Source organism: Amphiura filiformis, chromosome 1 (genome assembly GCF_039555335.1).
Source record: "Amphiura filiformis chromosome 1, Afil_fr2py, whole genome shotgun sequence".
In the NCBI taxonomy this organism is placed as follows: domain Eukaryota; kingdom Metazoa; phylum Echinodermata; class Ophiuroidea; order Amphilepidida; family Amphiuridae; genus Amphiura; species Amphiura filiformis.
This window is the reverse complement of record NC_092628.1, coordinates 99674080-99701717: the sequence shown is the minus strand read 5'-3', so window position 1 is coordinate 99701717 and position 27638 is coordinate 99674080. Positions and strand designations below refer to the sequence as shown.

General features: G+C 37.3%; 1 protein-coding gene across 1 annotated transcript in view; it reads left to right on the top strand.

Moving 5' to 3' along the window:
* Nucleotides 1–27638, top strand: part of LOC140160011 (carboxypeptidase B-like) — a 50930-nt gene that overhangs the window by 22212 nt on the left and 1080 nt on the right. The window contains exons 2-9 of the mRNA XM_072183280.1: nucleotides 5266–5350; nucleotides 7027–7236; nucleotides 7386–7484; nucleotides 18065–18163; nucleotides 18523–18624; nucleotides 21382–21472; nucleotides 25347–25555; nucleotides 27428–27512. Coding sequence (XP_072039381.1) covers nucleotides 5266–5350; nucleotides 7027–7236; nucleotides 7386–7484; nucleotides 18065–18163; nucleotides 18523–18624; nucleotides 21382–21472; nucleotides 25347–25555; nucleotides 27428–27512 — 980 coding nt within the window. The remainder of the gene's footprint in view (nucleotides 1–5265; nucleotides 5351–7026; nucleotides 7237–7385; nucleotides 7485–18064; nucleotides 18164–18522; nucleotides 18625–21381; nucleotides 21473–25346; nucleotides 25556–27427; nucleotides 27513–27638) is intronic.

Genomic DNA, 27638 nt, shown 5'->3' with positions numbered 1-27638 from the left:
CAGTTGATCGATATTGTGTTTTAAATGTTGGTGCTCATCATGATCAACCAACCCGTGAATATAGATTATTTATACCAATTCGCGTTTAGACAAAATATATCAATATTGTGGTTGTTAAAAATTAACGTGGTACGTAAAATCCTATAATTATGGCATTGAATGAAATTATTCAACCTACATAATAGTATTGCTACCTACCATGGATGTGCTTAGTAGCGCGTGTTAAAGTTATTGTTGTTAAGATACTTTGTTGTGACTAAACGTAAGGCGTAGACTGGTAGCTATCGGTTTGTTTGCCATGTTTACTGCTGCAATGCATCTAAAATTACTGCATTCTATCCCACAAGTCGCTACCGAAATCGTTGAAGCGAATTAAAATTTAGGAATAAGTATTAAGGGAAGGTGTATAAACGTTTGGACAGTATTTTATTGTGGGACAATAGAGCACATCAGACATATCGAATTGCATTCCAGTTCCCATAATATCCAGTTAAAATGAGCAAATATTGTCAAAAGTTTTGCGCCAAACTATGATATTTACAAAAATATACAAAAAGTCCCAAAATATCACAATTTGCGAACATAGCGAAGAAAAAAATCAGGTATTTTACGCTTTTTTGGTCAAAAAAGGTTCAAATTTTGGGAAGAAAGTCCACTTTCTCAAAATCGCTCACCTCTTGAAAAAGTCCACTTTTTCAAAATCAGCACTCCCTCAAAAAAAAAAAAAATCCTGCGTACGTGTAAAGAATATATCACACACATTTTCCCACAATACCATACCCACATGGGACTTCCAGTGTGACATAGATTTCTTTTTGACATTGAGGTGGACTTTGGTGAATATTTGTGAAGTAGAGTGAAGTGTTTTGGGTCTACATAAGCTAAAATATTAAGTAGGATGACAATGGAACTAATTCGCGTGAAGCGCAATCAAAGTTGCAATTTAAAAGCTACAGTAATCAAATAAGAGGTTTAATTTTCCTTCACTAAATTTTTTTCAACCTTGACATCAAATCTGTTTTTCCGAGGTGGAGCAAAATGTGGTTTTTTTCAGTTGGATGGCGGGACAAATTTGTTTTTACTCAGTCCCCTTGATATCTGATGATGGTACGTCGATTAGTCTCATTTTAACCCCCTTTTTACCCTTGTGTATGAAGTTCATAACATTTGTTAATAGAATGAATGAACGTTCCTTGGACTGCAGTCGGTTAAATCCCAAAAGTGCTCGTGATGATGGAAATTGCTATTTCGATTCATTGTTTGGCGTAAATGGCATGTAAACCTATCCTCGGGAAACCAATAAGTAGGCCTTACACTGATATTGGTGATACTATGATCGTTATTTGGACAACCCGTTCTATTTTGTTTTGATATCGTTAAATTAAAGCTAAAACTAAAACTTTACCCAACCTTCAGAGGCGGATTTAAGAAGAAGGGCCTCCAGAGAGGCGCAAGTAGCGGGTATTGAAAAAATTAAAAAATCATACCTTGACGTGCTGCCAAATGTATTAGTTTTTCACAAAAGATCCTTGTAACACATGAGTCCCCTTTTGGGGGGAGACAGAACCTTAAAAATTGGTCAGAAATGACCGAGGGGTATTTTGCAAAAACGGGTTTCTACCGGCCCCACACCCCGTCCACACCAAATCCGATATTTTTCTTACCATTATACAGGGGGAGGGGGCAACGTTTTTGCTTTTCAAAGTAACATACGTAATTCGCTGACGAAAGATATTTCCCAACTTTCTAAAGGACATCATATTAGGCTATATGTCATAGTTTTGTCAGAATTTCTGTTTTGATTGCACCATTTTTCAATTCCGATTACCTATGTTGTCAAATGTACCCATGGATGGATGATTTTGGAAGACATAATATGTGTCGTCCCATGCCAAACCAGACACTTTTGGGCAGGATCGTAAATGAAAAAAAAAATCTGCCCGGGGGTGAATTTTTCACAATTTGGGTTTGTTGCGAATTTGTGATGTTATTAATGTTTAAAATATTGTCAAAAATATTTTTAAAGGCCGATATCTCAATTTCCAATTTTATAATACCATAACTTACGAACTCAATATCTTCACTTCTGTGGAATGTCCGATTTCATTGGGGAAAACGGCGTTGTGTAACATTACACAAAATATCTCTATATTTAAGATATGTAAAAACCGCAAAACATCATGCCCCATGAAATCAATATACTCCCATAGAATCAAGACAAGATATCGCCCTTGTAAGCCGGATTTGAAGTTGAGGCCTGAGTGCTATGAAAATAGCTGTGTTTACAACCGTGTGTGCTTAACATCTCAAATAAGTAACTAACCCCCCTTAAATAATGACCATAATTCAAAATAGATGATTGTATTACAAATCTGTAAAATGCGTGGGAAGCAGAATTTATTTCTGCACATTTTGACACCTCATTTGTAGCAATTGACTAAATATTGACGTCACAGCGTTCATTTAAATCAATGTAACCCAAGATTTGAAAGTTGCAGTAAATTGTATTGAGTTTGTATTCATTGTAATGGAAGACAAACTGTGTAATGATACATGAGTGTTTTTGTATTTTATGTAAGTGCAACTTTCAAATCTGGACCTCGCTACATTAAATTGACAGGTGTTTTATTGTTTTTTGGGCTATCGTATCAAATGAGGTGTCAAAATGTGCAGAAATAAATTTTGCTTCCAACGCATTTTACAGAATTATTGTAATACAATAGCCCGTGTTTGAATAAAAAATTATTTAAGGGGCGTTAGTAACTTTTGAGGGGTTTACAACATTATTGTTTGTGCTCTGTCTATTCCAATGACAACTTGCACAATCAAACAAATGACACATTACACAAGAGCAACGAGAGAACTGAACTGTATTGTCCATTTGAACCGATCAATGTCAAGGCAAAAGATTGGCAAAATACAAATCGTATATTTGTTCATTAAAAAAATTAAATTTGTCTTTTTAAATCCTTCACAAACTTTAACGTTGTTGTGTTCAAATTCTGGGTTCTCGATTCAACATTTATTTACATCTACTAGGATAAGGTTAATTATTTTGCGGGCTTTTGTTTACGTAAAGTAGATTAATGATCCGGTTGCAGTTTTAGACAGTTTAAATTGGAATAAAATACCGTCGAGGTACATAGTTGACATGATGATCTTTTTATTGGTCACAGCAGTTCGACTTATGAATACATCTTGAATGTTAAACACTTTGACTTCGTTTGACAGCATTCTTTTAAATATCAGCATTGACTGTGATTTATCACTATGATAGGAATTGGAAGGCCAAAGCAATTCTCTGACGTAATACATTTAACGTATGGTCCTTTATCTTCAATGATAGCTTATTTATTCAGTCAATTCATTGGTAATGTCTATAGCTTTTCATAAAAGCGCATTCTATTCCTTTGTTCTTTAAATCAGTATAATGTGTTAGGAAGAGTCATTGCCTTCTTCCATCTTGTATCGAAATGTCTTATACAAGTTTCTGTTTAAAAAATCATAATGAGAATGACATATAATTGAAAACAATCAGGTAAAAGTAAATTCTTCAAGAATTACTGCTTGTATTAAAGGCTTTAATCGCTTGTGCAATTAAAAATAACCCTGGCTCTGACACGTCTCTCCAAATTTGTAATGATGACCTTTTCACAGATCTCCCTGGGTACATTAAAGTTTTTTATTGGGCTCTGTTGAAAGAGACTAGCATTTTATTTTGACAAATTGTTTGTTATAGAAAATGTATTATTGTATGAATTCGTATTATTATACAACAGTTAAACAATTGTTTTCATACAATTTGTTTTGAATATATTGCAAATTAATTAATTGTATAGCTTGAAACGAAAGATTGAAAAATTTCGAAATCAATAAAATTGTTTTAAAATAAAGCTTCTTTCTTGTACTGTCTGTAGTAATTTGTATAGCTTACCATATGGACGCACAGATTTTTGAAAAACAAACTTAAGAAGTCAACGTTTAGAAATGGTCTAGCGACGGCCATGATAATATTGCTCCCAGCATTAAGAAGCAGATCATTAAAACCACATCATCTCTTCATAACTACAGTATCAGGGGTAGCCCATTCAACTTTAAGCTTCCTCTCTCCAAATGTCAAGATAGATTCACTCTCTTTATTTATCTTTAATACTGCAATTCATCATTGGAACTCACTGCCTAATGAAATCAAGAACATTAACGATTTTAATTTGTTCAAACAGTCTGGTCTCACATAACTGCTTTTTGCGTCCTTAGTGCATAGTTGTCTCTATTCTTGTTTTTGTTTGGCATTTTGTTCAATATTATCTCTTGCTTGTAAAGGACCCCTATAAAAATAAGCTTTCCAAAGGCTTGTTTTGGTTATCTTTGGTACTTGTGTTGATTTGTAATTTTGTTATACTTCATGTTCTGCAATTTTGATGTACGTGCAGTTACTTTTTTTTTATAATAGTACTATAACTGTTTGTAGTTTGTATGTGATTCTTATAGTACCAAATCAAATCAAATCAAATTAAATCAAATCAAATCAAAATCAAATCAACGTCAGTTTTTGAGGAAATCACCATTTAAACTCGATTCTTTGAACCATGGTTTATACGAATCTCTCTCAAATCAAATGTTGACATTTTGGGGCATATTAGAGTTTACACTATTTATTCAGAGTTATCAAAGTAACCCGAGCAAAATAAAGCAATCACACGTACGGGCCATGACACACAGTTATCATCACCCCTGCTTGTTTGAAGAGTTCACTGCACTGACCCAAATATCGTACATACTCACATGATTCACAGAACCCGTATATCAGCCTCTCAGTTATTATCATCATGTCTTCCGGGCGGTGGTTACTACTCCTGGTATGTGCAACGCTGTGTTTGGCGGAGAAAGTGCGCTATGATGGGTAAGCAACTTGTTGCTACATGTACTTAAACATAGATTAACAAGTACTTTATATCTGTGTGGATGCAAACAATCCAAGTCTGTTGAAATGTATTGTATGCTTGAATTTCTAGGGCGATCGTTCCGGGGATCGTTCAAGATTTCAGCACACTGCATGCACAAACCGGTGTAAACTAAAACCCACAGTATTTATAGAGTTACTTTCGTGTTCAATACGTTTAATGATAATATTGTCAATTGTGTAATTTTTTCTAGATGCACTATTGGATTAATGTTTGACGTTTTGCATGGTTTTCTTGTTGTCCAATTATCGATTTCCCCCAGAATATAATGTTTTTGTATCGATCTTCGTCCATTCAACAGATACCAGGTCCTGCGCATTACCCCCGAAACTGATCATGAGATTAATGTCCTTCGAAATCTACAGAGTTCAAAATTAGGCGGAAAGGTGGGTTGAACCATAAACATTAAAGCCATATTGTAACATTTTCATACGAAATAGATTAGTATTTCTTTGCCATAAAATGTTAGCGTTTATGATCAGATACAGAGGATGTTTAAAGACATTCCCACAACCCAATGGGGTTTCTGACCTTGTATGTCTGGCTTTTGTACACATGTGCTACAGTTGATCATGCCTTGCATTGGAATTGTGTGCAAATATCTAGTGTTTTCATCCTATTATTTAACATTCATACATCGAGACTTAGGAATAAAATTAATGCAGTGGGACAATATGAATGTTTCCTGTAAGAAAATCAAATATCAGTCCTAAGTCTCAACTATTAGCTTGTTGGCTGCAGTTTTAAAATTACCATTTTGTGTGTGTGGCAATGGGGACTTTGCCTTTAAAATTAGGTTATATTGATCAAATTTCCCAATCATAGTGCATTGTAGGAATGCCTTTAAGCCTCCTCTGGATCAGATATGTCCACTTTTAATTTTGAGCCGAACAACTGAGGTAAAGCAAAGCAAATTTACTGCCAGCGCCGATGCATGTCACTTTGTCGATAGTAATACCGCACCATCCTTTGATGTGTGTGCCACCGTCCCGCACGCCATAAACGTACTGTGTTATGAACATTTATTCATTTCATTCATTTATTCATTTCCACAATTCACATAAAAATACAAAATACGCACTAAAATATCATTACATCAAAATACCATCAAAGAATCATGGAGGAGATGCCCGAAAGGCCAGTAAGGCCAGAGGTAGCCATCCCCTTTAACATAAAAGTTACAAATTAATAGAAAACACACCAAAAACCCAGCAAAAAATAAAAATTAAAACAACAAACAAACAAACAAGAACCAAACAAACTACAATGCTCGGCAATTAATCATATTTCGAAATTAAGTGTCTTTTGTACACGTTCCAGAAATGTTTCACTGAATAAGACGCTCTTAAAGATTTTTGCAATGAGTTCCATAATATAAATATAGGACCAGCTTTACGGACAGCGTGATCGGTGAACACTCTGCTATCTTTTGTTAAGTTATAGCCTAGTTATTAGCGTTTCTTGTTTGGTAATCATGAATATTAGATCGTAGGGTAAATACACTGTTAAATAAGCTCGGTAATTTATTAATACTGTACTTATACATAACAACTCCCAATTCTAATTTGTAGGTGTCATTGTTTGCTAAAATGTTATATTTGGCAAATAAAGGGGCTCAAACATCGCGTATGCGCTCGACTAATATTTTCATCGTAATAAATTAAACGACTGTTCCTGCGTTTTATTCAAAATCGCGGGTTTTGACAAAACTACAGTACCCGGAGTCTTGATTTTTGCAGTGTATGTTAGTTTTACAAAGTACAATATAATCGTGTAAAAAAGGCCTCCTCCTTAGCAAATGTTACAACATGGCTTTAAATGGTGTATACGGGTCAAGTCACTATAGTTCTATGTGACCACGTACTTTTAGACGTGTGCGAAGTAAATAAATATAAATAAATAAATAAATAAATAAATAAATAAATAAATAAATAAATAATAAATAAATAAATAAATAAATAAATAAATAAATAAATAAAAATACATTTTACCTCAAGGATATCGCACATTATACCTTCTATTGTTTGTTTACTAGATCTCTGATAATTACATTCTTTTACAGTTGAGTTTCTGGATTGAGCCTTCGTATGTGAGCAAACCTGTCGACATCATGATATCCCCTCTTCTAAGTGAAGAAGTTATGACGTATTTAGATCAAGAAAGAATTCATACAGATGTTATGATAAAGAATGTGCAAGAGTTGATTGACGAAGAACAAAAAGGTTTGAACCGATCTGCGTTTGATTACAACAAATACAACACTTACGAAATGGTAAGGAATGTATTGAAAATTTAATCTAAGATGTAACCTTTCATATTTATAAAGCTACTTATTTTAAACGATGTTCAAAGGTTTGCCACTTTGACATTGCATTTAATTTTTTCATAACTACATGTACTTCCTACATGTCCATTCTGTAGATCCAACAATGGATAACGGACACTGCAACAGCTTATATCTCGGCAACAGAGGGTTCTCTTGGTACTTCATATGAAGGCAGGAATATTGGCTACATTAAGGTACATTCAATTTGCTTACATGTATACTAATATGATACTTATCGAATGACAAAATATCAAGTATTTTTGAAACAACATCGGTAATGAAATAATTGATCGCCCCATTCATTCCGTTTCATCGATAAAATTATGTAAATATTATTAATTAAGTTATATTTTTATGCAAAAATTACTAATAAACACTGAAAACGTTAATTGGTCAGCTTGACTAACGTAAAGTTAGTCCAGATGGTGTCCATCTTGACTAACCTAACGTTAGTCAAACAGTTCTAAGCTAGTCAGGCAGCTGCTTGACTAGCTAGATTGACTAGCGTGCTGCAAACCACGTTACTGGTAAAAAATTGGAAAAAAAAGAGACAAATGTGGATGTTTATCTTGTCTGGTATGATTTATTCTCATATTTTTGCGTTTTGAAACTGATATATTACTTGAAGAAAATCCTCTTACCTGGTAATCATGATGACAACACATTTATGACCACTTACCTTCATCATGTTCATTGGGAATTGAACTCGGACCTGGAGATTACAAACCCTATACACTCACCACTAGACCACGGAGGCACTTACAAATCATGGAACATAATATTAGTACTTATCATGTTTAGTATGCTTACCTTAGATTTTAAACTCTGTAATCCCATGTGAATATCCAAAATATCACTAAATTACATTAAAAACCATCAGAAAGCTTTTACAAATATAAACAGTAGTGTTGTTAACAATGATGCTAGTGCCAGGTTGTCAATCCTAAACTTTCCATTCCGATAATATTATTTAACTATTACTAGACAACTACGTATAATGGGGTAGCCATTTCAAAGCAATTTCCTATGTGTTGAACATGCACGTGCAAAGCGGTTGCGCAATTCAGTATTATGAAATGAAAGTTACGAAAGTCATTGGCTTGACTAACCTAAAGCTAGTCAAGCCGGCTTGACTAACCTAAAGCTAGTCAAGCCGGTTTGTATCTTCAAGTTAGTCAAGCCATCGATATTGTAAGCTAGTCAAGCACCGCATTACACGTTAGTCAAGCAGGCTTGACTAGCTTATCAAAATTGCTAGCTAGTCCAGCAGGCTGGACTAGCTTGAGCTACGGGCTTGACTAATGTTAGGTTGGTCAGGCGGGCTGGACTAACCTGCTTGACTAGCTTTAAGTTAGTCAAGCAACTGCCTGACTAGTTTAAGTTTTCAGTGTTAAGTTTTACCGTTATTTTTGTGGTTCTACTGTAACTGAATCATGTCAATATTATAATTGCTGCTCATTAATGCCAACGCCTAAATAATCTATACACAGCCATTGCACTTCACAATGAAATATATACAAACTATTACAAATACAAAGTATTTAGACCCCTTATCATCATAACCTAGAACTACATAATTTTCGTGTGCATAACCACAGGGCATAATGTTCCTTGCAGATTCATCCAATTGTGTTTCTGTCTGTAGACAGACATAAGCTAAACACAGTGGTCTATGACGCACTGTAATCAAAAGTGTAATCCTTCGTCGGATTTGCAACTTTTGACGCCTGCTTGTGAAAACGCACCAAATTTGATGCGAATAGCAGGGACTATGGTTTATCTTCTTCAAAACATACGATTCATGTATAAAGAATATCTCACACACATTTACTCACAGCCATCCCCACGTTTGGCTCCCAGTCTGGCATAGATTTCTTTTTGTCATTGGGGTTGACTTTGATGAAAATCTGTGAAGTAGAGTGAAGTGGGTTCACAGAATAACTCACGAACAAAATTATGCGCACATATTCATACCAGTTCAAAGTTAAAATATTTTGTAGGATGACAATGGAACTAATTCGCGCGAAGCGCAATCAAATTTGCAATTTAACAGCTAAAATAGTCAAATAAGAGGTTAATTTTCCTTCACTAAACTGTGACAAATGTTTTTTAACCTTGACATCAAATCTTTTTTTCCTGGTCCGAGGTGGAGCAAAATGGGGTTTTTTTTGGTTGGATGGCGGGACAATTTGTTTTGTCAAAAACTTCCTTCACCTGTTCACCCAATGGAATTTGGGGAGCTGCATGGATAATTGGTGGATGTTACAATCTAAGTTTGGGTAGATTTGCGGATAGATAAGTTCGGCTGCAACCAGCCTAGTTGATGCGAACTGATTGGGATGATTCACCATGGTAGCGAAATTACAGCGCTTTGATCCCTCTGAGATCTGGAAAAACGCGCTATATAAAACACCGAAATTGATTTATTTTTTTACCCAGCCCCCCCCCCCCCGCTTGATATCTAATGATGGTGCGTCCCTTAGTCTCAATTTAACCCCTTTTTTACCCTTGCGTATGAAGTTCGTAACATTCGTTAATAGGATGAAAGAATTCCTTGAACTGCAGTCGGTTAAATCCCAGAAGTGCTCATGATGATAGAAATTGCTATTTCGATTCATTGTCTGGCGTAAATAGCATGTAAACCTATCCTCGGGAAACCAATAAGTAGTACTGATGATACTTTGATCCATTATGTCGGTATTTGGACATTGGACGTTCTGTTTTGTTTTGATATCGTTGAATTAAAGCTAAATTCTGAAGAATTTAGCATGATTGTGTTTTGTGTGTATATGAAGAGCTTTGTTGCAACACCCCTTACATCCACTTTTGACTTTTTGAGAAAAACAGCTTTTTTTAATTGTGCAAGTATTACTTGTTCGATTTAATTCAATTTTGGATTGGATAAAGTGTTGATGAATAGAAACTAAAAGAATAGGTTTGGGACAATTTTCAAGGCTTCCTATTTATTTTATCATTTCTTTTATATCGCACCTTTTGTGGATGTAAGGGGTTTTGCAACAAAATAAATTTACCCCTTTTCTAGAAACCACCTTTGCAATCAAATTTGAGCCCATTTGTTTGCACTACATTATGTAACTTGACTAATGCTTTGAAAATCAAAAAGAAAAATTGAAATATCTCATTTACTTTTTTAATTATGATTTTTAATTAAATTCGGGAAAATGGCATTTTTTGGGTATTTCCGAAGCTACACCTTTTGTTAATTAAAATGATTTTTCAAACATAGTGACCCAAAAACAGTTCCTTTTGGTTTTAATAGGTAAAGAACATTCCAGACTACCATTATACATCAAAAAATTTAAAACAAAACAATTCTATATTCATTTTAAGTTCAGATTTCCCAAACGGGAAATATGCGATAACTCCGGAAGGGAAGGTAGTATGAAGGTCAAACAACCACCAAAATGTGTATTTTTACCCACACTATAATATTATGACAATAACTCAATTTGGCAAAAAGTGGATGTAAGGGGTTTTGAAACAAAGCTCTTCATATAATGGACATAGTCACACATACAATTTGGACATACACTGTTAGCATAGTTCGGTAAAAACTTTACCAAACCAACAGAGGCGGATTTAAGAAGAATGGCCTTGCAGCAAAGTAGCAGGGGATTCTAGAGAGGCACTTCCAGGGTTCTAGAAGCGCGTCATATGAAGGTGATTTCTGGGGAAAATCAAGGGGGGTTGCTCCCATATTTAAAAAAAATGATTTTTTTTATATTTTTTATAACAAAATTGTCACTAAAGTTGGAAAATACAAGCAAATATAAATGCACCAACCCGCAAGAAAAACGAATATGTCCGAAACGAGTAGTATGTGGAGTGCGCGCCCGTACATATTATATACATAATCAATGCATGCTTTGCATTTTTCTTACGCTTGCTCTGATTGGTTCTCGACATCTAAGAGTGTATGAATACCCAACAAAAGAGTAATATTTTACCTAACGCATGGCACCCCGCGATGAGGTAGAGGGTTTTGTGTTTGTATTGGTTCCCAAAAAAAATCAATTTTCGTTGTATAGATACGGGGATGAATGAAAAGTTACACCTTGAAGATTTGAATGGGTACGGATTGCAAAACATGCACTCTCAAAATCGCTTAAGGTTAAATACAATTGATTTTCAAGGCTTGATTCCAGAGGGGCGTAAGTTAATAATGGAAACAGCCATGCAAAAAAGAATGAACTCATGCGTACAATAGTGTATCAATCTGAACTAGGGCCACGGACAAACCGCGGCTCGTGAGTCATCCTATAGGCCCTATGTTGCAGGGATAGGGAGGGGGCGACCATGATAGGACCATATGGGCTGCTGGGGGGGGTGATTGTGTGCAGCCGTTTTTGGCAATTATCCTTTGGATTTTCTAAATTTTCAATTTTCAAAATTACCCTGGATGATAGGCCTATCTGTCGTGAAATAAATCAATGCTTGACTTCGATAGGCTATAATAGGCCTATTTATACCCTGATTATGCAATATATAGGCCTATAACAATAACTACAACAACAATAACAAAACCAACAACTAATATTTTGTTATAAACTAATTTGTAAAAATATATTCATAAGGCCGCGCGCCGCGCCTATTAGACTAGTAGCCTATAGCCTAAAAATTCCTGAATTATATAATGAAAAAAAACCGGGCAAAAACAATCAATGTTTGCAGTCAGAAAGAAAGAAACGAACAAGAAAAAAAGAAAAAAAGTGAGAGAGAAATAAAATAAAATAAATGGAATGGACCACATAGGGACTCGAACACGCACCAAAGTTTTCCAGCTCAAAACTATAGTATTATATAGTCGAACGTGAGACCGACGCGCTAACCGATTGAGCTACTGGGGGATACATGAAATTGATCGATCTCAAACTGACTACTAGTATTATGGAATAGTCATAGTAGTGCATAACAGGCTCTTATGATAAACAAGCTCATTACCCATACTGCAGTTACTGTCCGTTTTCCTATACATAATACACAGTGCTCTTTCCCATTGACGCGTGACCTCTACAAATAGCCTACGTAAAAAGTATGGGGATATGCCTAGTTAACGTCGCTGTGTGAAAAATAACCGGCCAATATTAAAAGTACTCTTCTAAAATTCTAGACAATTATAGTTTTGTAACATGTCCTAAATTTTTAGCTAATTTAGATGTTTGGAAATATTCGTACTTTGGTGTTTTAGGAAGGATATGTAAACGACAGATAACACCAAAAAATATGAAGAAATTATTTCCAAACCGTGTTAAGTCTGCAAACCACCATGTTTCTCATTTTCAAGAACGCTGGTTAACAATAAGCACGTATTGTCTCATTTCGTAAACAAAGACCACACACAATTGTTCTCTAGCGATCGCTTTATAATCGTTCACCCAACTGAAAGGATAATCCCAGCGCATTGCTCCATTGTACGTGTAAAAGCAGAAACATATGATGTGTGTATTTAACCAGAGAAGATATGATTTAATCAGTTGAGCTGTTTTCAATGAGTGTTATCTTAGTTTAATAGCTTTTAATGGGGTTTAAGTCCTGCAAAGGTCGAATTGAATTCTACTGTAGACATGACTGCATCATGCGCTGTAAATGTCGGAGGTATCGATGGCGAAAAACCTCGTTTTTTTGCAAAAGTAGCTTAAATTTGGAGTGAAATTCAAATGGTAAAGTAAGCGACAGACATTTGAGAAATAATGTAGGCAGTTAGAAATCAAAATTAACGTTCCACAATCCAGATATCGATAATGTAACATAACAGTGTTTTTGTGCTACAAGATTCTCGAAAATTGTTCCCAAAAACGGGCTAATAAAATTTAATCGGTAATGTATTTGGTTCTTCCCCATGGCAACATTATTTCTTTGGTCGATTTGTAGTACAATACAAAAAAGGAGAAAACAATCACTCGGTGTGGTTTTATACGGAGCGAACAAAAAACTGCATGGAACGCGTTTTTGATCTTGTGAACATGGTGCGTAAAAATGATTTAAACGAAGGATTTTCAAACGGATTCTAAAAATTTGTATAAACACACAAAAATAATGTAAAGATACATCCATGCACCAACATTTGACTCTCTGCGATATTTGATTGCTGAGAAAACGTTGTTTTAGAGAACAACTTTATACGTCTTTTATACGTTTTTTATCTGTATCTGTATCTGTGTGAATACTGCACAACGCTCCAAGTGGAACAATCCGAACAGGAACTGGTGTGCGCATGAAAAGATGCTTGCTGCTCTGTGTTAGTCTTGCTTTAGGTGTGCTTGCACAGCTGCTTTGAAGCTGGTTGAGTCTTGTATTTGAATAATTGAATGGGGTAGGTGGTTCCAGTCTATAACCGTTTTGGGAAAATATGAGTATTTGTAGCAGTCCTTGGCACAGGTGATGATTTGATAGGAGTCTGGATGAGAGTGCCGAGATTGACGGAGGCTAGGTTTAAGTAGGTGTTCCACCGGCAGGGCCAGGAGGCCCTGTCTGGCTTTGTGGAGAATACATAGTCTATTGGCGGTTCTTCAGTCTTTGAGTGTGTCCCAGTTTGAGTCTCTGATGAGTTTGGTAATACTAGTTTTCCTGTCGTATGTGTTTGTTGTAAAGCGTGCAGCCCGCTTTTGGATCATTTCTATTTTGTTGATTTGGTCTTTCTGGTGAGGGTCCCATACCGAGCTTGAGTACTCGACTAGAGGTCTCACTAGAGACATGTATGCTGTTTGTTTGATGGATTTGGGGCATGCATACAGGTTCCTCCTTATGAAACCCAAGGATCTGTTTGCGGATGAGGTGATATTGTTTATGTGAGTAGACCAGGATAAATTGCTTGAGATGTTTACACCAAGGTATGGGTAATTTTTTACTTCCTCCAGTGTGTGTCCTCCAAGGTTGTAGTTAAATATTTTAGGATTTCTGACATGGGTGATGCGCATTGTGAAACATTTTTTCACATTAAAACACAATTGCCAATCCTCCTGCCACTGCACTAAGGAATCAAGATCCTTTTGGAGTAGTGAGTTGTCGATGTCATTGACGATTTGACGATAAACGACACAGTCGTCAGCAAATAATCTGACGTGAGAATTGATGCTGAGGGGCAGGTCATTTATATAGGTCAAAAAGAGGAGGGGGCCAAGCACCGTGCCCTGAGGGACGCCAGATACTACTTCTGTCCAAGTCGAGTGTTCTCCACCGACAACGACCCTCTGTTCACGGTGCTTAAGGAAGTTTGAAATCCAGGTGAGGAGGTTGTTTCTTATGCCATAATTACTGAGTTTTAAAAGGAGTCGGTTGTGGGGGACGGTGTCGAATGCTTTTGAAAAATCCATTATTATCATGTCAGTTTGGGATTTGTTGTTTAATGAGAGGGCCAGGTCATTTATGGTGAGGAGTAATTGGGATTCACAGGAATGTTTGGTACGGAAGCCATGTTGCTTGTCGGAGAGAACAGAAAATTTGTCAAAGTGATTCATGATTTGGGAGTGGATTATATGCTCCAGGATTTTGCTGCAAACGGATGTTAGGGATATGGGGCGGTAATTTGAAGCGTCGGTCCGGTCACCTTTTTTGAAAATAGGGGAAATATTGGCACGCAGCCAGGATGATGGTATCTCGCCGGTCTCTAAGGATTTTTGGAACAATATAGTCAGGGCCGGGGCTATTTCCTCGGCAGCTACCTTGAGGATCCGGGCTGGGATACCATCAGGGCCTGAAGCTTTGTGTGGGTTCAAATCAGCAAGTAATTTACGAACACCGTCAACGGAAATTATAAAATCTGGGATGGGAGGGATGTTGGTGGGTGGTAAGTGAGGTAACTCTTTCTTCTCCTGTGTGAATACTGATCGGAATTGTTGGTTTAGAATACTGGCTTTGACTGTGTTGTCAGATTCTAACTTACCATTGTGTTTCAAAGTTGGGATACCCACAGAGTCTTTTTTTAGGCTTTTGATGTGGGTCCAGAACTTCTTTGAAGATTCAGTACATATGGAACTTATGTAGTTCCTATAGGAACGTCTAGTTTCTTTCTGGGTAACTCGTCGGAGGTCATGAAAATGATCAAGTGACTCCTGATTAGGAGTCTTGCGGTACGAATTGAAAGCTCTTTGCTTTCTTTTGTGCATGCGTTTGATTTTACGGTTTATCCAGGGGGAAGAACTCTTTTCCCTCACAATGCGGGAAGGAATATGTTCCTCCATGACAAGATTGATTTTGTCAACAAACTCACAATAGAGATTTTCTACTGTAGACTGGGAGGTATCTCTGGTAGAAAGCCCAGTACTAAATTCACTGAGGTCAGCTTTTAAAGCCTCAGTATTGGCTTTACTCCAGAGAAAGATTTTACGAGGAGTTTGTTTGATGAGTTTTGGTTTAATATTGATGGTGATAATTGGTATAGCGTCGTGATCGCTAATACCTGGGATCACTGCAGAATCCTCAACCAAAGTTGGGTTATTGGTGAGGAAGATATCAAGTATGTTATTGATGCGGGTAGGTTTTCTGACTAACTGCTCAAACCCGAAGTCAGAGAATAATTCCAGGAAATATTTGGACAAATTTGCATAACGGGCATTAGGCTTCACAGAAGAATTTTCCCAATCAATGTCCGGGATGTTAAAATCTCCTGCTAACCAGATCTGGCCACCATTGGTGTGGTTAATGCGACTCAAGGAATCACGAAGTTGATCAACGTAATCAGTGGTGGCTCCAAACTGCTGAGACCTGTAAAAGGAGCCAATGGTGATTTGTTTAGCCCCTTGTATCTGAATAGTGGCCCAAACTGCCTCACAATTTGTGTTGAGGTCAGCACGGTGGGTCACGATTAAGTCGTCTTTAAAAGCAAGCAGGACCCCACCTTTTGAAGGACCGAAGTCCCGGTCTTTCCTTATCACTGTATAACCTTGGGGAAACAATTCGTTGTTATTAACAGACGGGTCAAGATGGGTTTCAGACCCAATGATAATGTCAGGGCTATGCTGTTCAATACAGCAAGCAAGGTCTGACGACTTACTTCTCAGACCCTGGAAATTTACAACTAACACTTTAAGCTGTTTCCTGTTACCTTTAGGTTTTTTAAACTTGTTTGGTGACGATGAAGCTAGGGGCGAGTTTGGGAGCTCGCCGGTACTTGTATCATGATTACAAGTTGAGTTGGCACAAGAATTAATGTCACTCGAATTAGAGAGACAATCAAAACTATTTGAAAGCTCAAAATCACTGTTGGCAAGAGGGAACTAGAAAATTCGGAAGCCCACACTGGCAACATATCCATTCAATTTGGCTGAAAGCAAGGGCATCGAAGACGGCAGTAGACATGTTTAAGCACTCAACATGGAACCATCCCTGGCAGCCGTCACAACCGACAGCTCGTTGGTTCCACCTGGCCGCCTTGCCGCACAAAACACAAGGAAATTTTGGTTTGTAAGGGCCGGGGTTAGGTTGGAGGTCCCCAGCTTGCATCATCACCAAGAAAACATACATTAAAACCAGTTTGGGGGTACCATTTTCTAGGTAAATACCAATAGGTTTCAATTTATCATTCATGTGATTCAGAAGGTTTATGATACCTGGAAAGTGTTGATAATTTTGGTGTGGAGACATCAGTATATTAGTTTCAACAATTTCAAAGATCTCAAGATTATGATCCAGGGCATGCAGCTTGTAGACACCTATACTGTATGAGTTCATAGTGGTGTCATAGCGAAGGGCAAGATTGTAAAGCCCAACAAGTATCATTGACATGATCAGAACATTTGCAATATTTGAACACAACATGATCGTCTCTCAAATCAGTTCGATCTCACCTGTATGCGTACTGATAGACAGGACACTGACCCCGCCGGTGTAATTACCTACCGCTACCGCGCCATTGTCGCTCTCGGCATTTGCGGTCTTAAGTTTCCATCGTAGCTATCGTATATCCTTGTGAAGAATCAGTAAATAATTCAAGGCACAGAGGATTGCAAGTTGGTGGTACAATCAAAAGGGGCGTCACACGTGAACTCGATTAACGTGTGACAAGATTTAGTAAGATGAAAGTACGTGAGTAATGTCCTATACTCGGTAAACTCCAATTTCAACACTGGGTTGTTGAAGAAAACGATAACACAAGACTCCCAATACTCCAGTAGACTATCAGGTCGGCGAAAATCCAAGATGGCAGCTGTTCACTTGGTCAAGTGGGCGACACACGTGGGCTCGAATAACGTGTGACAAGATGGTGGATGAAATGGCTTTGACACAATGCAAATATTTCAAGTCCAAATTCTAACAAAACCAAGTCGTGCAAGCAGGAGAAAGTTGAAACCCGGTGGTAGGGTAACTAGAATAACTAGTAGAGCAGTTCCTGAGGCAATTTGGCTCACAAAACCGTATTTTGACGGATTTCGGAATCCAAAAATCTCCAGCGATGTGAAGAGAGATGCTGTCACCTCGGCGCATGCGCACACCTTTATACGTTTCTTCGTGTAACCTTAATGTATTGTGGTTCCTGAGATACGTTTCGTTTATTTACATAATATTAAAAGAACCCCAAGACCTACAAAAGTGTAACTGTGATATTTTTTGGTCAAGATCGCTACAAAGTACCTACAACAGTTTCGCCAGAGGTCATACCTTTCACAGGATATTACGATTCGACCAATTCACAACAGCAGACTACTACGAGACGCATTAAAAGAACACAGGGGATGCACATTTTGGAGGACATCCTTTCAAAACATGTCAAAATCGTCTCGTTTGAAGATTTGCAATCTGCTATTGACTGTTTCAGATTTCCACGGGCGGTAACAAGAAGGCTGTGGTTATTCACGGTGCCATTCATGCTCGGGAATGGATTACCCCAGCTACTGTGATCTATCTGGCAAAATATGTAAGAAAATTATATTATTGCAGGAGATTGGTCGAGTAAAAAGGCAACTTCAATAAGACTGCTTTAGTATTTCTAAAGAGAAAGTTTAATTTAAAACCAGGAACGCTCCCGCCATTTTATTTGAACCCTAAACCTATTGATAATAAGTGCTCATAATATACCAACCTTTAATCTTATCCTTATCTTAAAGCCATATCTGTAAATGTGACCCTTGTGCACTTTGTATGTCACGATGAAACGGATGTGAAGTGTACAAGGGTCACTACCCAATAGAGTTATGACATTAGTAAACAAAAAGTTACTAAATACTTGCAAAATATTTGTTTATTATTAATATGTGTTTCCTTTCTCCATACTAGCTTGTTGAAGGCGGTGCTGATGCCAAGAACTTGCTGAACAAATGTGACTTTTATATTATTCCTGTTTTGAATGTTGATGGATACGCTTATACATGGACAAATGTGAGTATCACCATCATCATCATCTTTATTTTTACCTTCATCTTCTCTTCATCTTCGGTTTCTTCTTTTTCATTTATATTCAAGAAAGATTGAAGACGTTGGAGCTTCACAATATCTGAACTGAAACAAACCCTTAACATTGGGTAAGGGAACAAGAAAAAAAGGAAAATATTTTCTTGCCAAAATAATTTTTGATTAGCTTGATCATAAAACTTACTTAAATTAGAGGGAAGCTTTCACACCAACAAATCTGTGTTACAGACTGGGCAACTGATTACCATGATTACTACTCGCGAGCCACTAACATGTGTATAGACCCTTTTCCTTACTTTCCATCATGCACTATCCAGGGGGTATGCTGCTGGTGGTCTTTGCAATTATTTTGTCGTGATATTGCATACGATTCCATTATGTGGATAATCGGTAAGTCCATCGATGTTACTAATATATGTAATTATTTAGTAATGGGTGCCATTATTCGTGATTCATTATCTCCGATGAAGGCACCAGCCAGCCAAAATGTCCGTATTTTACAATGTAATGAACAGAGCTCTTTTCGACGGCCGGGGAGATGATTTGTTTGCGACAAATGCGGCCGAAGCACCCACTGGAATAAGGCATGGTGGGAAGTGGGGTAAAAGGTCTATATCCACTTAAGAATCATCTGGTCATTTTTGTTAAAAAACATGATTTAAGCAGTAACCTTCATGCTTCATTGAATTTGAAGACATTATCTCCCCTGGTTTTTGAAAGTATAGGCCTATGATAGTCCCGGATGATAGTTGTCCATGTTGCGCTGCAGTGTACGAGTAGGCATCTTATCAAGATCAAGATAGCGATAGTGACGTAACATACTTATCTTACCAAGGCCTGCATGGTATAATTGAATAGTTATGGGGATATTTGCTTAAGGTTAGCCGAGAGTTTTTCATGCGCTTGATTTCAGAGGGGCGTAAGTTCATAACAGAAACAGCCATGCAGAAAATGAACAAGCGTACCGGGACGTAGGCCTACTTACAATAGAATATCGATCCACGGTCAAGACATGAAAACGCTATGAAACTTGGCTTAGCTCGTGCCCGGAGCTCGGATGCCGGGGGGGGGGGGGGGGGGGGGGCACAAGCCGTTTTCGGCAATTTTCACAAGGATTTTATAAATTTTAAAATTGATTGGGGGCATTTTGAATGTATAGCCTTGATATCTTTGATGAAATCAATGCTGCTATTCCCCAGATTACAATGTAAGGGTAGGCAACAACAACAATATCAAAAAGCAATTATTTGTAAATCGAATTTGGGATGAAAATCAACAAGACAGACTTAGCAGGCCTACAAATTTCTGAATTATATAAAGTGAAAAACAATCAATCACGATTCACTGCACTCAGCGAATCAATCAAATAAAACTAAAAAGAAAGGAGCAAGAAAGAATAAAGAAATAGTGAAAAGAGAAAGAAAGAGAGAAAGAAAATGAACGAAAAAGAAAGAAAGAAAGAAATGAAAAAAAAAAGAAATGAAAAAAGAAACGGGAGAAAGAAAAGAGGAAAGAAAGGAAGTAAAAATGAGAATTTAAGAGAAAAAAAAAGAAAATTCAGCCACACGGAGACTCGAACCCACAAAAATAGTTCATATTAGATTCCCAGTCCAACGCTCTATCCACTGGGCCATAGCTCAGCTTACGCAATTGACTGTTCTCAAAGCGGATGATATTACTGTAATTGGATGCAATTACATATGATTACAATCGCGTCCGCATTATGGCTCTTAGAATAAACACGCATGTCGGCGCTGAAATTTTGAACGAACTGATGGAGGAAAACCTCGTTTTTTGCAAAACTAGCTTCAATTTGGAGTGAAAATCAAATGGAATAGCAATTGGCAGAATGTTGAGAAATAATGTAGGTATTCAGATGTCTAAATTAACGTCTCGTAATCAAGATATCGATAATTTCACAAACCAGCTTTTTCTCAAGCAAATTCTCCAAAATTTTCCCCCAAAACGGGCTTTTAAAATTTAATCGGTACTGTATTTGGTTCTTCCCCATGGCAACATTATTTCTTTGATCGATTTATAATACAATACGAAAAAGAAGAAAACAATCGCTCGGTGTGGATTTATACGGAGCGCACATTTGAAAAAAACCTCATGGAACGTGTTTTTGATCTTGTGTACATGGTGGGTAAAAATGCTTTAAACGAAGGATTTTAAAATTTATTCTAATAATTTGTATATAACACACACAAAAATGTTAAGCTACATCCAATGCACCAACATTTCACTCGCTGCGATATTTGATTACTGAGAAAACTCTGTTTTAGAGAACAACTTTATACGTCTTTTATACGTTTTTTATACGTCTCTTTGTGTAACCTTAAAGGAACAAACGACTGGCTCCTTTTGCGTGGAAATTAGAACAAATTACTATACAAGCTGTATCAAAAAGATTGGTACCCAGCAGTTTTGATAGTTACTGAAAAGCCTGGTTCTTCCAAATGCAATATTGGATCCCCTTAAAATGATAAAATGACCAGACCATAAATCTTTTGTATATGACTGTTTATGACATTAATCAACAAGTTATGCGGATCCTATATTGCATTTTGATGTGGCAGTCATGTCCATAATCACTGGAAACTGATGTACATCAATCATTTTGATACAGCCTGTACACCGTGAACTTTGTCTTTTTTAAAGACAATTCTTGTTGTAGTTGACATTATAACCATGATAAACATTTACTTTGATGCCACCAAACAGAATCGCATGTGGAGGAAGACACGTAAGCCGAACGAGGGCTCTGACTGTGTCGGAACCGATCCAAACAGAAACTTCGCAACCGGATGGGGTGGTAAGACTCTTTCATATAGACCTAAGGATGAAGTATAATTGACTACGAAAACAAATCGGTGTTAAAATCTTGAACCTACATACTGACGGGATTAAAAATAAGGCTGTGTGCAGGGATATATGGTAATGTTTGTGATTTTTTTGTTCTTCAATCTAATGAAACCAACCCATAACTGAGTGTAGATTTATAATACACATCATATCAAAAGGCACTTTCTTTAATGGTGTTTAGAAATGGAATTTGAATTTTCTGGGAATGGTCGTTTGCTTGTATAACTATATATATAGGTGTCGTAATGTACAAAACGCTCTCGATATCAATGTTATGATTGATTTATTTGTTTTTTCCTTCACCTTTCTGTCTCTGATCCCTCAGGTACAGATGCAACCATTCAGTGCAAAACAATGATTTGTTGAAATTAATTTGGACATAAATGAGGATTTCTTTGAAAGTTTTAATCAGCAGTTGTTTCAAAATGAGAAACTCACTAGGGAGGAGAAATAAGTTCTCCACGCATACCGTATAGATTTGACCAAAAGTGTAAACGTTTACCTGTAATGGGTATGGATGTCGGATACCTTCTTAATACGCCTAAGGTAATACGTCTAATACGTGTAAGGTTAGGCGTTTTATCTTAGGCGTATTTAGAAGGTTTCCGCCATCCATGGCGAATACCTTCAAACTACGCCTAAGAAAATACTCATCCGGACGCAATCAGGTCAATATAACTTGACACGGCTTAGCCTTAGGCGCAGTCATGATGTCATATCCCATTTATGTTTTATCCCCGAGGTTATATCTGCGATATCAATGCCGGGTGTCAATGTATGAATGTCAATGTTTATGTGAATAATGTTTTAACACTATTTAAAAAAAAAAGCTTTTAATATAAGAATGTGATTATCATTTGGTTCTAATTATTCTGAAATATATTTTTAGAATGCAAACTCTGCCATGATAACGATATAAGATATCATAACTCTTGAATTCTGTACCTCTCTAGTGATGTGATTATAGCTTGATATACGCTATCTGAAATTACAGGTTTTACATTTACATTACAATATGCCATTTTCATACCTTACTGCATTTCAGCTAGAGCGCCATGTGTCGAAACCGTGGGGCAAAATTATAGAACAAAAGACAGTCCGTAAAAGACTGCACGGGGAGGAAACCAAAAGTCTCTTTTTCATTGACCTAAGGCGTCGGCACGGATGCTGATGCACTCTGCCTTGCCATCTGATCCATGGTGAATCCATGCCATACCACTCGGTCTTTGGCCATTCTTCCTGCTGCTGCTGTTTTGATAGTGTCCATCCATCTTTTGGGAGGTCTTCCATGTGGTATTTTCCCATGTACATTGCCCTCTATCACAATTTTGGGGTATCTGTCATTTCGCATTCGCTGTATGTGGCCAAAGAAGCGGGTTCTTTTTTTGGTGATTTTATCAATGATTGTGTGCTTTAGTCCAAGTGTGTCCCGTATTATGGTGTTACGTAAACTGTCCAGACGTGTTACGCCCATGATCTTTCTCAAGCACATCATTTCAAAGACTAGGAGGTGATTTTCGTCTTCTTTCTTGATGGTCCAGGTTTCGGCTCCATACATTAGGATGGATAATACTAGGACTCTGTATAGTTCAATCTTGGTGGCCTGTTGAATGACCTTGGCATTCCATATGCTATGAAGTCTTTGGACTGCTCCTAATGCTTTTCCTATACTGTGTTTGATGTCTTCTCTGCTTGTACCCTTTTGAGATATGGTGCCGCCCAGGTACACAAACTCATCCACTTGCTTGGGCAGGTTGCCATTAATGTTGATGTTAAGGTTGACTTTTTGGCTGCTGATAACTTGTACTTGATCTTCAGTCCGAGGTTCGAGCTGCTACGAAAGACGTGGTCCACTGCAGTCTGCAGGTTACTAGCAGAGTCAGCCAGCAAGACAATGTCATCGGCGAAGCGGAGGTTTGAGTTCATATGTCCCTGGATCAATATTCCTATGTCGGTGTCATGGGTTGCGTATAGCATAACAAGTTCAAGAAGTATGTTGAAGAGTTGCGGTGATATCACACAGCCTTGCCGCACTCCCACTGTTGTGTGAAACCACTCAGTTAGGTCGCCATTCACACGCACAGCACTGTTTGATATACTGTATAGTGCTTTGAGAAGCCTGATGATCTTATTAGGAAAGCCGAAGAATCCCATTGCTTTCCACAGCCCATCCTGCCATATGGTGTCGAAGGCCTTTTCAAAGTCAATATAGCAGCAATACAGGTTTTTGCCTTTCTCAAGAAATTTCTCTGCGATTTGACGTAGGGTGAAAAGTTGGTCGACTGTTGATCTTGCAGGTCGAAAGCCAGCTTGGGATTCTGAGATGATCTCCTCTGCTTTTTTTTATGATTCTACGTTGGAGAATGGTGGTGAACACTTTCCCTGCATGACTCAATAGGCTGATGCCCCTGTAGTTTGCACAGTCTAATTTGTCTTTTTTTTTCTTGAATATGGGTGTTATTACATTTTCATTATCAATTCATATATCTCCGATTTCATTTATTTTTATACATCTCTTATATTTAATACTATTTCAATTTTCCAATACCAAATAAATTACCTACCAATTCTAACAAAATCTAATCTATGAATCACTTTTGAACTTTTCGCCTATATCTATGACATATCATATTAATGTCTTATTAATTCATACCCTTGTGGTGTATCTAAATGAAGGGTTTGAATCCAACCCCATTATGATTTGCCATATTGCCGGACAATAATAGTGAATATGATTATTATTTTCCGGGTGATTTTCTTCGTTACTTATACTGAACTGAACTGAGTATCCCGCCGTACTTTATGATCAATCACTCGGGCAATCACTGCACATGGTATCTGTTAGTAGTACGAGCTGCTAGCAGTATTCAAGGTGTATTTGCGAGCTGTCACATTGGTGATACCGTCCATCACTACAATTATCAATCTTAGACGTGTAAGAAATCTTAGACGTGTAAAATCTTACGCGTCTAAACTTTTATTGGTCAATAATTGATTACGCTTGAGATGATTGGCTGTTTGGGATTTCTGGCCATGTGCTTCGTTGATTTAAGTCTACTGCGAAATAATTCTTAGACGTTAATGATTGCATCTAAGGTTAAGCGTATTATCTTAGACGTATTTAGAAGGTATTCGCCATGGATGGCTGAAACTTTCTAAATACGCCTAAGATAAAACGCCTAACCTAAGATCTAAGATCTAATCTAAGATGCAATCATAGACGTCTAAGATGCAATCTTAGACGTCTAAGGTTAGGCGTATTATCTTAGGCGTATTTAGAAGGTGTCCGCCATCCATAAATGGGTAGGTTGAAGCATCTTGTATCTTGATCTAAAGTGATGGCTTTCTTAGATACAGGCGTAACACTCATGATGTTGCCACCAGATATTAGCTGCATTTAAGAAGATGGATGCTGATATGCAACGTCCAATCTCTGATGGCCATTTCTTCTTTGACAATCATTTCTTCATGACGTACACGTTTATCTACGAGAGATGTTGGTTTAGCTCTTTGTCTACCATTTACAAATGAATTTTTCATCTCTTCTTGCCAACGAAAGAAAGCATCACACAATAAATCTTAAATTTTACTCCTATAGTGATTTTACCATTTTTGAAACACTGGATGAATAAAAACTTCAAATAAAACCCCATTCATGTCAAAATTCATGTCAATGAATCCCGGGATGAATCATTCTTTTGTACTGAAAGATGGTTGCATGGGTGATGTGAAAAACCACCCACAATTAAATCAATCAAAACATTGATCCCGTTGATATCGAGAACGTTTTTGTACGTTACATGTATTTTTTACCGTTTATATAGGTGTCGGCTCCAGCAAGGACCCATGTTCAGAAATCTATCATGGCACTGCGCCTTTCTCTGAACCTGAGACCGTTGCAATTCGTGATTTTGTATCCAGTTTGGGCGGTGGTAATGGTGTAGCTATGTATATTGATTATCATTGCTATTCTCAGCTATGGTTGATTCCATACGGATACAAAGAAAAAGTACCTGCTAATTATGACACGCTGGTGAGATATAGCAGTATAAGGAATTTAAAGTTAACTAGACAGGTGGACGTCCCATTAGAATGAAAAATACCTGTCTTTTACATTGATTATTATCAACATAATAGCCACGGGCTCAGATCAAATCTTTTGTAATCAATTCTTTCATCAAATCTGTACTTAATTTCATCTCAGCTTTGTCAACATGCATTGTAAATTTCGAGAAAAAATGTTTCAACCTAACTGTGAAATTTGGAGGAGTTTTATTAATTGAACAAAACGTATTCGTATAAATCTCGACCGTTGTGTGGCCGATTGCGATGATTTTAAGTCGGGGTTCAAATTTACGTTGTTGATAATCAATCATCTTAATTTAGTCCCTAAAATGTTTACTGTACTGCTCAGCGTCAGTGCAATCACCGGAGCATATCAGTTACATAATCCGATTAATGTGCTTAACAACAGGGGATTAAGGCCTTCGAAACCGACTGTACAGCCCGGAGGGCCACTCACATTTCCGAGCTAAACGGGTATGTGCCGAGGCGACGACCCCCTTTTTCAGAGCCGCTAGCCGTTCCCTAGACCCCCTGAGTTCATTGATTGCCGCACTCAATCACTAAAATTTTGCTAGCCGTTCGCTAGACTCATGGAATTTATCATCTCTGCTCTCATTGACATCTAGATCGGCATGTTTTCTGCGCTACGTTTGCGAGCCCAAAAGCAACTTTTGCAAGCCCAAAAGCTTCAATGTGGATTTTACATCATTTTCATCTCCATTGAAACACATTGTAAGGAATAAGGTGAATTTTGGGCTCCCTTTTAGGCAACACTGGGCCATTTTGTGATTGTTTACAAAATGTAAACATCGCTCGAAGTGTGGTCATTGAAAATCACCGGACTTTTCGGATGATGGTGACATGAACATTTTGATGAAATGAGACCATCATTGGGAATAAATCTGGAAGCAATTATTATGATAGAATTATTACCTCAAATATGTACACTTCATTGGCTGGCCCGAATAGTGAAGAATAAGGTGAATTTTGGGCTCCCTTTTAGGCAACACTGGGCCATTTTGTGATTGTTTACAAAATGTAAACATCGCTCGAAGTGTGGTCATTGAAAATCACCGGACTTTTCGGATGATGGTGACATGAACATTTTGATGAAATGAGACCATCATTGGGAATAAATCTGGAAGCAATTATTATGATAGAATTATTACCTCAAATATGTACACTTCATTGGCTGGCCCGAATAGTGAAGTTAGAAGTGATTTTCGAACTATCAGCCTGATGGAAAGACTGTCGAATTCTGCACACTTGACATTCATGGCTCCAATCATACGTAAAACTAATTATAATGTTTTTCTTTGCGGCAATTTTGAGAAGGAAAAACATTATAGATTTGTTTGCTCTGGTTGACTTGTAGTAGGCCTACTTCTGTTATAATTAATATGCAGTAGGTGAGTTAAGTAGACCTTACAGTGAATTAGGCCCTATCATAATGGCATTTTTTATTATATGGATTCAAGTGTGATGCAGATATTCTGCTTGGATTATAAATGATCCAGGTCTAGATATGTTGAGATACATTTTGCTTTTGATCCTGATATACTTTATTCGATACAATTTTTGTCAAGAATCTAAATCGATTCTTTCGAAAATCTGTGTAAAAAATGCAACAAAATTAAAAACGACCCTGGATCAGTTCTCGAGATCCCCATAGTTCCTTGAGTTCAAAACTGGCGGTGGCACACCCCTACCAAAAATGTGAATGCCCCCTTGGCTGTACAGCTCATCAACAACATGAGGCGAGGCAAAGAGCTTCAAAGAGACATTATGATTGAGAAAACAAATCAAAGTTGAAACCAAATTCGATTTTTTTATGACACAGTTCGCTGGTGCAGAAGCTGCTTGTACTGCTATTAAAGGTGTACATGGACGGCAATACGTATATGGCAACATTTACGATGTAATATGTAAGTAGGATCACTGAAATAAGAACTATTTGTTGACCATAAATACCCATAATTTTAAACACATGCAGTGTTCAGGTGTTTTGCCATAAAATGTTAGCAGGTACATTCTATTGTTATTGTAGCATA